Source organism: Centrocercus urophasianus, unplaced genomic scaffold (genome assembly GCF_019232065.1).
Source record: "Centrocercus urophasianus isolate 14NV4802_14NV808 unplaced genomic scaffold, USGS_Curo_1.0 seq_12, whole genome shotgun sequence".
NCBI classification, from domain to species: Eukaryota; Metazoa; Chordata; class Aves; order Galliformes; family Phasianidae; genus Centrocercus; species Centrocercus urophasianus.
This window is the reverse complement of record NW_024884364.1, coordinates 19,234,561-19,247,233: the sequence shown is the minus strand read 5'-3', so window position 1 is coordinate 19,247,233 and position 12,673 is coordinate 19,234,561. Positions and strand designations below refer to the sequence as shown.

Here is a 12,673-nt window from a genome sequence, read left to right as displayed (position 1 = left end):
AGTGAAGCCTGACCAGTTCACAGCATTTTTGAATCTTAGTATCTGTTGAACTAGTGAAAATACATACAAGTGTGTAATATATATATATATATATACACACGCACTTATATATATATATATAGTATATGCATACATGTATATATATACATATAGAAAGAATGGGAAATGGTAGATTTACAAATTAATTGTGGTAAGGGATTATGATTTCAAGAGTAATGACAATAGGCACTGATTTGGTTTTGATTAGTCACCACCTCAGCTAACAGAAATTGTATATACAACTGTACAAGCAAAGCGATTAGAAGTTGATCTGAAGTGATTTGAGGGAAACTCTTTGTTCACTGTTCAGAACAATTAGGACTAAACATTCTTGATGCAAATAGAGATGGTCTGTTCTATGTTTTTCTGTAAACTGAGGAGGATAAAGGCTTTGTCAAGTTAGGCAAATGATTTTAAGAAAGCAATGAAAAATTAGTTTATATAGCTTTATTCACTAAGAAAGCATGAAGATGGAGTTTTTCAGACATGAAAACAAAGTAAATGCTTATATTAAAAAAGGCAATTCAAAAGTACATTAGAAGGTTTTCATGCATATCATGTGGCAGTGCAAGACAGTACAAGATGACATGCAAATGCAAAGGTAATGTCCAAAGAAAATCAGATAATATTATTAGCCATGATAAAACTGTAATGTCACCTCCTATGTATTCATACACAGGCTAATTTCCAAATGTTAAAAAGCAAACAAACCTACCACAGAAATACTCCTAGAATAGTCTCTATTTGTCTGAAGACTTTTAAAATCATTCAATTATTCAGATTAATAATACAACATCTTTCTTACCATAACTGAATTAGGTCGATAATTGTGAGGATATTCTTCAGAGAAGTACTCTGTATTGTGGTCCAACCTCTGATGCCCTCCATATTCTGCAGCATCAGAATCCATAACGATTTTATACTTAAAAAGACTGTTAAGGTATTATGTCAAAATTATGTTAAATGGGAAATAAATCAAAGTGGAAATTCTGAAAGAAGTGTCTTTTAAGAAAATGTTGGAAAATTTTACTTCATTATCAGCTTTAATTCTCAATGCCTTGTATGCTCACTATATACTCCCTCTCCTTTATTTTATAAACACGCCCAAATTGTCAGTCATTTCTTGCCATGCACAACATACCCACAAACTACAGCTCCGACTTTGCAGTATCCTTCCAAAGCCAGTATCAACAAGGGCTGCTACTATTCCATTGTATATTTCATGAACATGGCAGGAGAACATCTCCCTCAAGCATTTCACTCATTGCTACTATGATCTACATTATACATTAAATTTAATAATTCATCAACATTGCTGAAAGGCCTGCCATCTCTAATGATTCCTTTAAAGCTACTTACAGCAAATGCAATTGTTATGACTATACTAATTTGAAACAAATTATCCAGTGTCCTTAATCCCCACTATCAAAGTATGTCTAGCAGTTCTCTCTAGCAATCACTGCCTCTCCACACCTCGCAACACAGCTTATTTGGCAGAACTACTGTTAATCCTGAAAAATGGGGACAGAAGCATTCTAAGATCTTCATAAATTAGAAGGAAGAAGACTTAGTTTGGTAAACAAGACCATTTCCCTTGCATTCACGTTTCAGAATTTTGAAAATTAATTAATTAATTGAGCATTTAAGTTTTAGAATGCTACCTTCATAGACACATTAAACAACAGTTTTGCAATTTAATTAAGCACATAATAGAAGCGTTTCATTTTGCAGTGAAGTCTCTTGTTTCAGTGACAGAACGCTGGAAATACTACCCTGATTCAAAAAAGCCCAATTTCTGTTCACTTTGATTCTCTAACTGTAAATTTCCTAACTACTACAGTGAAGTAGAACAGTAAAAGCAATGAACTCTTGTACAGATTGAGCTGGAAATGGAAAGTCTGTCATTATATACCACATTAATTACTGAATTACCATGCTTTTATGATATTTTGAAATACATATTTTAACACAGATTTTTAATTTAATCTTTTGCATGCTTAATGACACATAAAGCAACACCAAGTAAAGGCACATTATAAAAAGAAATAATTTGTATTTTCTTCCTCAACCTTTAGTATTGAAAAAAGAATACCAGTGTTAATTGTGGGGATGATGGCTCCGGATAATTAGGAACTTTGCAGAAGAGCAGAAAGGAATTTCTAGTGACCAGCTGGAAAATGATGTAAGATTTACTGAATATTTATAAAGAAACTGTTCTTCTCTATATAGTCTAGTTCGATTCACATAATTTTATTTGAATGTTTTTGATCTATGACAGGTTTTTAAGTACAGTTGAGTCCTCTGTATTATACTTAGCAGTCTTATTAGAGAGATTCCTTACACGACAGGTTACTTGACGTATCAAATTAGAAAGTCTGAACAGCAGAAATAAGTTGACACTGTTTCCATACACATTTATCTAACGCTCTCGTCTGAAAAGACAAAGAATTTGGGTGTTATTCAAGTTGGATGTACTGAAGTTTTTTTTATGAAGGTATGTTTAGCAACTTAAAAAATCATCCTTTAGTGTAGCAGATGAAAATCAAGGCCGACTCTTTCTGATGCAAAGCTTTTAACTGCTTTTTAGCACAATTAGTTTATTAGCTACGAACACAGTGATTGCATAAGATAAAAACATCCAAATAAAAACCTTTAATAAGTTGAAAATATTACAACCAATCTAACCTTCAGAGTATGGTAAAATACTTTTGCCCATCTGAAATAAGAATCAAAAGCCACCCCCAAGCATTGTACCAGCATTTCTCTTTTGTCTTGTTTTAGCAACTAGCATACAAGCGGCCTACATCTAAACTAAATTCAATATTATAATAAGTGGATGCTTAGAGGTCAGACTGAATATACTAACAAAGCAGTAGGATGACTCAGCATTTAAAAACTGAATCTACATGTCTTTCCAACTTTGCTCATTAAAAAAGAAGTCACTCTAAGCCAATAGCACAGAAATAAATATGAGGCAACCCTTATAAGTGTGGATTAGAAATCTGTCATGGATGCACCAAAATTTCCTTTTACTATTTTAATTTAAAAACAAAAATAGCTTATCCTGGATTCTCAATATTTGTCTATTCAAAATTAAAAACTACAAGAGGCGAAATATGAAGTTCATAGATTTCACATTTCATCTGAAGCCTTCACAGATACCAGTCACTACCAGAAGTTCATATGTTCTTAAATGCACCATTATCTGAAATAGCTTTTTTACTTACTTTCGTACATTTTTCTCTTCTTTAGATACAGCCAGTGGTTCAGATAAGACACGATGCTAATTTTCTCTACTTAAATTTCTCAAAAGGCAGAAGAGAAACACCGTGGTTTTATTGTGAGAACAAGTAGGGCTGTATGTACCTGTTTACTCACCCTGAAGATACAACCCAGGGTTATTCTAAGAAAAAATGAAAATAGAATGGCTTCAATTCAGGGCAGTTCTTAGAGCAAGTTGCTATCTCTTTCTCCAAAGCTAAAACTGGTTACACAAAGAATTAGAGAAGTCCTTTATTAAAAAATTGAAGTGCAATGCTTTAGAAGTGCCTTTTTGTTTACCACAAATAACTTTTATCTTGTATGTTTATACATACTCATTGTAAGTGGACAGATTCTCATTATCATCAGATAATGAGATGTAGGGGAATGAGAAGGCATATCAACCTCAACATTTCAGAAGTCCTGGAAGTACACTTTTGGAGTAAATCTCATCCATCAACCCTTACTGTGCTTCAATTTACAGTTCTACACCATTTTGGTGCTCAAAGAATGCCACCTGTAGATCTGTTTTTTGTGTCTTTTATTTGTTTGTTTTTAAATCAGTTTAACAGAATTTGAAACTGAGTATGCATTCTTAAGTTAGTAAGATAGTACAAAAAGCATACACAAAACTTTCCCTAGAGAAGAAAAACAATTAACAGAAAAATACTTCAGTATTCTTTCCATGACATCTGAATATTCAAGTTATATGTATAAAGGTTGAAGATGTGAAATACAGAATTTGACTCAGAAGCTTATAAAGGAAGAAAAACATCCCAGATTCAACAAAGCCCTTCTGAAAGCAATGTGTTTTTTGTTAACAGAAGTCCTGAAAAATTAAGAAATCTACCACAAGCACCTTTTCATGTTGAACCATAGACTGGCCTGGGTTGGAAGGGATCTCAAGGATCCTCAAGTTCCAAGCCCCTGATTGTGGGTAGGGTTGCCAACCACTGGGTCAACCATTATATCAGGCTGCCCAGGGCCCCATCCAACCTGGTCTTAAACACCTCCAGGGATGGGACATCCACAACCTCTCTGGGCAGCCTGTGCCAGCACCTCACCACTCTCTGTGAAAAAACTTCTCCCTGACATCTAATAAAAATATTTCCTCCTTTAGTTCGAAACCAGTCCCCTTTGTGCTACCACTATCTACCCCTGTAAAAAGTTGATTTCCCTTCTGTTTGTAATTTCATTTTTAGTTCCATTTAGATATTTCATTACTTCAATCTGTTTAAAATCAATTTTGAGAGTGCTCTGGCATGATCAAGAGTGCGTTTCCCAAATTTAAGTTGGTTCCAATTATTTACTTATGTTTACTCATCTTTAAGAACTCTGCTTACAGAAATAACACAAAGCTGCTATTTAGGGAAGCTAAATAGATGCAAGCTAATTAGAAAAAACAGCTCATCTAGGTAAGAGAGATGCCCCCACTTACCACAGGACTTTACACTCACATAAGAGAGTAGAAAACAGCATCATAAGACAGCCTAAAGGAAAACTGGGATCATCAAACATATAGGTTGGAAAGAATCTCTGGAAGTGAGCTACAGGGTTAGACCAAGTTGCTCAGGGCTTTGTCTAGCAAGATATTAAAAAGGTTACTCTAAAGATTGAGCCTGCCCAACCTTGTGGGCAATCTGTTTCAGCACGTGCTTGCCTGTGTGCACTGTGGAAAGTTTCCGTTTGGAAAAGCAACGTTCCTGCAATTAGACTTGCAGCTAATAAAGTTGAACCATGGTTGTAACCTCCTCCAACTTAGATTTTAGACTGGATTTACTGGAACAATGCCCTGTTCAAGAGCAAAACGTATCTGGGAAGACAACATCATTCTGTTTTTCAAAATTATGCAGAAAAGCTGTTGGAAAAAGCACTGATATATAGAAATCATGAGGATGACAGTGAAGGTGTTACCTGACTATTACTCAAAAAGTATTAGCTGGTTTAAGCAGTCAAAGCCAACAGCAATGAACAAGAGCTAAAGGAAAATACTTAGAGAAAGCAAGAACAGATAAGCTGTCTTGGCAGCAATTTTCACTGCCAATATGTTACCACTTGAAGAAGACTCCTCACCAAAGAGCGAAGATAAGAAACAAAATGAAAAGGGAAAGAAAAGCAGCTGTAGAACAGAAAATCATTATTATATCATTGAATTGATCTTGTAAAAGAAAAGCTATGGCCACAATCATAATTTATAAATTACTAAAATGCACAACAAAACAAATAAATACAGTCATAGATCATTAGACTAAACAATGAACTTTTTAATCACCTCAAATCCTAAAAAGCAGAAAGCAGATTTTCAAGCTAGATCAAGAATATCCAGGTAATTATAAGGATGTTAAAGGGACAAAATCATATGCCGGTAATAAAACACACTAAGTAAAACAAAAACTCGTTTTTTAAATGCAACATGTACGGAGGAAAGATGAAAATAAGAGAAGCTTCCAGAAGAACTGTAAAAAGCCCATAGTTGGTAGGATCCCTTTTTGTTTGTTTTTAATGGTTCTTGAATTTCAATAACAACCGGGTAATTAGCATAATTTCACAGTAAAGGGTACCTGTTTTCCTTCTCTAAACACACTTCAAATTTTTGAGAGGGCTAAGGTGTCAACTTTGAGGAAGAGAACATTAAAAATTTTTTAGACGAGTTTTCAATTAAACATCTTGGCTTGATGATCTTCAGCTCAGAATATTTACAGGATAGCTGAAGCCATTTGTAAGTTAACTAATGATGCAGTACTGAAGGGGAAGAGGACAAGTACTATACCTTTTTGCTTCAATCAAATTTACACGTGGATGTATATAAAGTCATATCAGCTGATAACTATGAAGATAAACTGCTGATTTAATTTTGTTGCAAGATAACAAGTCTTATTAAAAAAAACAAAAATAAATACAGAGTAATTTTTAATGAGACTTTTGACATTAACAAAAGTCAGCATGAAATCTTAAGGAAGGAAAAAGGGTTATTTTTGAAATCTTTAAGAAGGTTGCTTTTAGCCATGTTCATTCTGTCACAATTTTTTCTCACTCTTATACCAAATCACGTGTCCAAGTGTACACAACAAGTGTACAACACTTAAAACAAAGAAACATCAGTTAATAACACTTGATTCTATATCTTATGTTCTTCCTGATTCATAATGAGGATGGAGCTATTGGACAAGTCTTTCACATTCTCTGAAGATTACAGCTGTTCTGAGTTGTTATTCTTTGCTTTGGAATTTTCCTCACTGCAGTCACTGTAAGCGTTAGAAAAGATTGCTGTTCACTGTCTGCTTATCCTTGTTTACTTGCAATGTGTCTGCTTTCCTACTGTGCTAATGGGAAAAGGAATAGCATATGTTAAATCTTGTTGCCATCCCACTGCTGTTAGGATGCAGGGTTGTCTGACAAGTCAGCTGTGCCACAACAGAGATGGTGACACTTATCTACCCTGCTGTCTTGATAAGAAAACTGATTCCTTTGTTCTGCTGCTGGGAACAACAATCTCCATTATCAATACACATCGTTCTTTTAACTTCTATTTTGTTGTCTCTGGCAGTAATCTCACAAACATGTTTCCATTCACATATTTTATCCATATTAGTAATACGTTTGTTACAAATCTACTATTATTTTGGAGATGGCAAAATATACTTTTGCTTCCATTTCATCATAGAGCTGCAGTAAATTTGAGAACGGTCCAGGGTGAAAGGAGGGAAGTTCAGCTGGCATACATGCAAAAAGCTACAAAAGTAGGAATAAGAATTATTTAACTGTAGGGAATAGTACAAAATGAGAGGAAGTAAACGGTTGAAAAACATTGGCATAAACATCACACAATTTAATTTTTCAAGACCATGAATCTTTATAGCTCTGTGGATTTGGTGAACTGTCAGAACTGTGACTCAGTTTTGACAATGAAGTTCAAGAAAGCTGATTCCAGAGGAACGGTTGAAAAATTTTAACAAGAGAAGATCAAAAAAGTGACAGCAGTATCATCTAAACAGAAAGAATCTCTATTCTCCATAAAAATGGGACCAAGAATAAACAGTGTTTAAAATGTATTTGAACAGAACTCAATTGCACAATAAGGAAACCATTCTAATAGTAGAGACAGTAACACACTGGAATAGATCTTACTACAGAAGTAGGAAAGTTATTTTCAAGTTCCTATTATTAACTTAAATGAAAACCAAAGCTCCTTTCCTTTTCCTTTTCTGCCTCCTTTCAGCCATCATCTTTCTCAAGAGAGGTAGTTTTACTGTAGACAAGCCTTCGAATCAAATTAACCACTACACTACAGAAAGGTCTTGGCAAAATTAGAAAAAGAAAAAAAAAAAAGAGGAAATTTATGAATGGTTTCCTGTTAACATTCAAAATTTTATCTACAATCAGAACTAGAGACAGATGATCTAGATGTTGACTATTCTTCCACTTCCAAACTGAAGCAAATTAGGCAGAAATAATTTGTTAACTCAAGCTGCCTGTTTCTCATGAAGAGGCTTCTGAAAGAGCATAATTTATGAGGTAGAATTCCAGTATCAGCATAGAAATGTTTTCTTCTTTTCTTCACATAAAAAAATAGAAATTGAGAAATAGCATGTGCAGCCCTAATAATTACACAGATTCATGGTGCTATAAACACATGGCTTTTCCTACTCAGATCAAACTTTTTCAAGATGCATTAATAGGCTATATTTCTTATTCACACATATTAACCTTAACGTATGAACTACCTTGATAGAATTTGGCATTTGGCTGATCCTAAATTAAGTGCTTTGTCTTCATTTGGTGTATATACACTGAATTCTAATAGGCAGGGACAGTTACATAACTGCACTTCAAAGCAGCCTGCAAAGCAGCATCTTTGCCTTCAGCAATCACACTCCAGTGACTCATTCAAGTGACCTTATTTGCTCATTAGAAGCTCTTGGTGCAGGTTGCAAATGTCAGAGAGCTTGAGTTAACATTTTTTTTTTTTTTTTTTAAAGAATAATTCTGCAGCATTTCAGTGACAATATTTGTGATATTTCAGGCCTCATCTAGCTACCTGCATATCAATAACTCTGACTTTCTGTATATTAACTGCCAACAATAACTGTATGACTTTTTGATATTCATTCACCCCAGCTTCACAATGCTTTGGTACATTATTTTATATTAAAAATGGCAATGCCTGTAATGAGGTAACCATTTCTTTTCACAATATTTTTTATCTCCTTCTATTTTACTAGTGTAGTGTATGACAATATAAGATGTCAAGAAAAACAGACATATGCTAGTTGAGATTCAGTACTGCTTAACAACACAGACTTTCATGCCCACATCCACTATTAAGGTCTCAGTCTTTGAACATCTCACACTAGGATGCATGATAATAGGCAAACAAGATGTACAACTGAGCAACTCACTTTTAAGGGAAATACATCAACAGAGAAGACAATGGTACAAAAAGGAAGAAAAACTGACTTCAAGCTAGCTGTGAGTCTTCATTAAGCTGCCTGTTCAGAAGAAGACTGTCCAAGCTAACCAATACCAGAAGGACTGCAAAGTCTACTATGACTTCTCTTACAAAAGAACAAGTGAAGTTTGCTACACCAATAGCCTACAAAGAACTGCTGACAGAAGGATGACATCTTCAATGAGATAACAATAGCCAAATGACTACAAAAACAATGCCAATGCCAGAGAGTCAGGAAGCTCTGTATCCTTTAATGTAACTAACAGCATACCTGACAAGCTATAAATAACAACAGTGTTGTTATATACACACTTCTTTGAGTATGTGTCACAGCCATCCGCTTAATACTGATAAATTTAAGACATAAATCTGGTTAATCCAACCCACTAAACAGATTAGAAACTCAGGTATGAGTAAGTGGAATGATCATCACGACACTTCCTACAATTCTGTGTCATTCAGATAAACCTTTTATTAAAAAGATTTTAATCAGTGCATTATAGTAGCTGCCTCTTAAGGCTTACTCAGCAAATTGCCTCTCAGAGTACCAAGCAAAAAATCCACTCATTTCTTAAAATAAGAACAACACAGAATAACAATAAGCTCTTGTCTTTTATTTCTGCTTGATGTTTAAGTTTCAAAGGGAGAGGAAAGAACTGCTCTCAGAAGTGGAGAAGGTCACATGTGACAACGCTTCCTATTTATAAGATACACATCTCATAAAATCTCAGGTTAAAAGTTGCAAGACTACACATAAAATTCACTGCTCTAATTGCAGGACAAGAGTTAGAAAGAAAAAAAAAAAAAAGGTTCAGCATGAAAAACACCCCAGCATCTCTAAAGAAAATAGATACCAATCATACGTCAGCTGAATGTTGGCAGGCAGAAGAGAAGATGCTGAAAGTAAAATAGGAGAGTAATAGCAGTTGCTAACTTTGGGTTACATTCCAGTTAAAAATTGTTATTATAAACAGTTTTGCACTGTTTCTATACTACAAATGTTTGAACACTAAAAATGCAAGAATAAACCTTCATGATTTTTTTGTTGTCTATAAGCTGATGCAAAGTATTATTCAAAGGAAGCTGTTTATGGTGAGTAGTTTAGAAAACTCCATCAAGAACAGCTTCCAACATGCTCAAAAGAAATGAAGATACAATTGTTAGCTCTCCTGGATAACTAGGGTATAGAGAAGAGTTTCTATGATCTTCTGTTGTTGATAACAACTCTTAACTTTCAGTTCTAAATATAAACGCAAATCCTTCATGATTTCAAGAATCAAGAACATGATTCTGCTTTGGAGCTCAGATTCAGAGAAGTGTTAACAATTACACACATCTCATACCAGCTACTACTAGGATTTCAGTAGTTCCCTAACATGCTGGCACTACCTGGTCATGGCAGTTCCACAACTCCAGGGCTTTCCTTGGAGCAGCAGAAAAGCAAACGTTTTATACATAGCAATAACGGATTGCTTTCACATTTGTTTACCAATGAAAAGGACATAAATAATGTAACTGTTAGATTTAATATTGCTTGGCTTTTACCTATACAGAACAGGAACAAAAAACAGATATGTTGAAGGTATTTATGAACAACTTACTGCCCACAGACTGTACTAGCAACAGGCACTTCAGAAGCCACAGCTTGTAGAAAGATATATCGCAAGAGATAGCGCACGTGTTATTTGGAATGATTCACATCTTTAAAATCCTACTGTAAAGAAGAGAAGGTTCCTGTTTTCAGATGTAAAAATACATTAATCAGGCTGTGATACAGCTGGCAATAGCTAATTCCCAAAGTTCACTCACCTTGTTCATACACTAAACTGACGTAGAATAAAACTACCAGGAGAAGGATTGTTGAGAAGGTGATTTGATGGGAAGAATCAATATTTGGAATTCTCAAATAAGACTACTACTTTACAAAAAGCTCACTAGTTCCACTGAGTGTTGTGAGCAGTATAGTAGAGTAAAACAAGACACTTTCTTAATCAAATGAACAAAGCTCTGAGGTAAAGGGGTGCACGTTTTATAGAAAAGTAGTAGAATGACTGCACCAAGAACCCTCAGCTCTACCAGAGGAGGCAGCTAATGTGAACTAAAAATTTCACTATTTGATTAGTGTGGGAGGGGTGAGTACAACAAAACATCTCTAATAAATGCAGATGAAGTGTTTATAACTGGCTGTTCTCTTAGCCTTAAAAACTTCAGCTCAGTGAATGGAAAAGTTACTATGTATCTTTATGACTAAACAAAGGCCTTTTACATTTAAACTACCTGTAATATATTTTGTAAGTAAAACTATATATTGCATTCACTTAAAAAAAAAAAAAGAAGAATGTGTACTGAGACTAACATATTAAAATAAATATGTAATGTAAACTGTAAATATGAAATATCATAGAATCATAGAATGGTTTGAGTTGGAAGGAACTTTAAGATCATCTAGTTCCAACCCCCTGCTATGAATTATCTTTATGATTTTTTATAACATGCTTGTTTTATATATATTTGAGCTGCTAAGTTTCTCATATGATTGTCAGTGAATTAAATTTTTTTTAAAAAGCATCTGAAAAAATGTGATCAGCTACCACTAAGTGAAAAACAAACATTTCCCAGTAAATTTCCACTTGCTTAATGAAAATGAAAAAGTCAATCTGCATCGACTGTTCTGCTCACCAAGAAACAGTACAGGAAGCTATTTAATGACTAGAGTGAACTACTCTCAGACCAACTTACTGAAATCCAACTGGGCCTTGTGATCTGCAAAGGAAAAGCAGTGAAGGCCAGATTTTGCAATTTGCTTCTCAACAACTACTACAGAGCAGTCTCAGCTGAAACAGGAGCAATGCATTCAGAATCCTACACAAACAACAAATGCCTAAGGACAAAGGAAATTCTGGTGCTGTAAAATAGATTCATGAAATGCTTCCAAAATGACTGAAAAATTTAGAGCACTGGTTAAAAAAAACCCAGAAGACTGCTTATATAAAATGTTTAGTCAACAGGCTAATCATAAAAATAGTTTCCTAAACATAATGAAAGATCAGTTTCAAAAGTGACGGAGCACAGCTTAGTGCCATCTTTGTTGTATGTGATACAGAGCAAAATTTTTGAAAAACTTTACATAGCACATTTAAATACACATGCAAAAATAAAGCTGGGGTATTTAATTCACTTAGTACAGAACAGAAAATGAAGCTAGGGAAGCAGACTCATATGAAATTGCACTTAAACCCAGGCCTCATCAGCACATTTGTAATAGAAGAAAGAAAATAAATGAAGATCTTGAGAGTGAGTTTTCTTGAAATATTTCTCAAGCATTTCTGAGAACTGAAACTCTAGTATGTTTGAGAAAGAAAGAAAGAAAGTGAGCAACAAAATGTGTTTTGGGTTTAATGTTATCTATACATGTATCACAGAAAAGTCAAGTTAAATCTATTGTTATGTGTTGTAGTCCTTAAAATTGATTTTACACCTTTTACATCTGCAAACTCAGAGCATTTCATACAAGACAGAGGAACTATGGTAGCAACAACCACAATAGGTGAATATCACAGAATCACAGAATGGCTCGGGTTGGAATGGACCTCAAGGATCATGAATCTCCAACCCCCCTGCCACAGGCAGGGCCACCAACCTCCCCAGACCAGGTTGCCCAGGGCCCCATCCAATCTGGCCTTGAACACCTCCAGAGATGGGGCATCCACAACCTCCCTGGGCAGCTGTTCCAGCACTTCACTACTCTCTCTGTAAAGAAATTCCCCTGACATCCAACCTAAATCTTCCCTCCCTCAACTTAAAACCATTTCCCCTTGTCCTGCCATTATCTACCCTTTCAAAGAGTTGATTCCTCTCCTGTTTGCAGGCTCCCTTTAGGTACTGAAAGGCTGCAATGAAGTCACCCCGTAGCCTTCTCTTCTC

At 34.9% G+C, this 12,673-nt stretch overlaps 1 protein-coding gene across 6 annotated transcripts in view; it reads right to left on the bottom strand.

Moving 5' to 3' along the window:
- GBE1 (1,4-alpha-glucan branching enzyme 1) overlaps positions 1-12,673 on the bottom strand; it is a 150,690-nt gene that overhangs the window by 13,415 nt on the left and 124,602 nt on the right. For all 6 annotated transcript variants that reach the window (XM_042809501.1, XM_042809505.1, XM_042809503.1 and 3 more), the window contains one exon: positions 845-962. In XM_042809501.1, the coding sequence (XP_042665435.1) occupies positions 845-962 (118 nt within the window). The remainder of the gene's footprint in view (positions 1-844; positions 963-12,673) is intronic.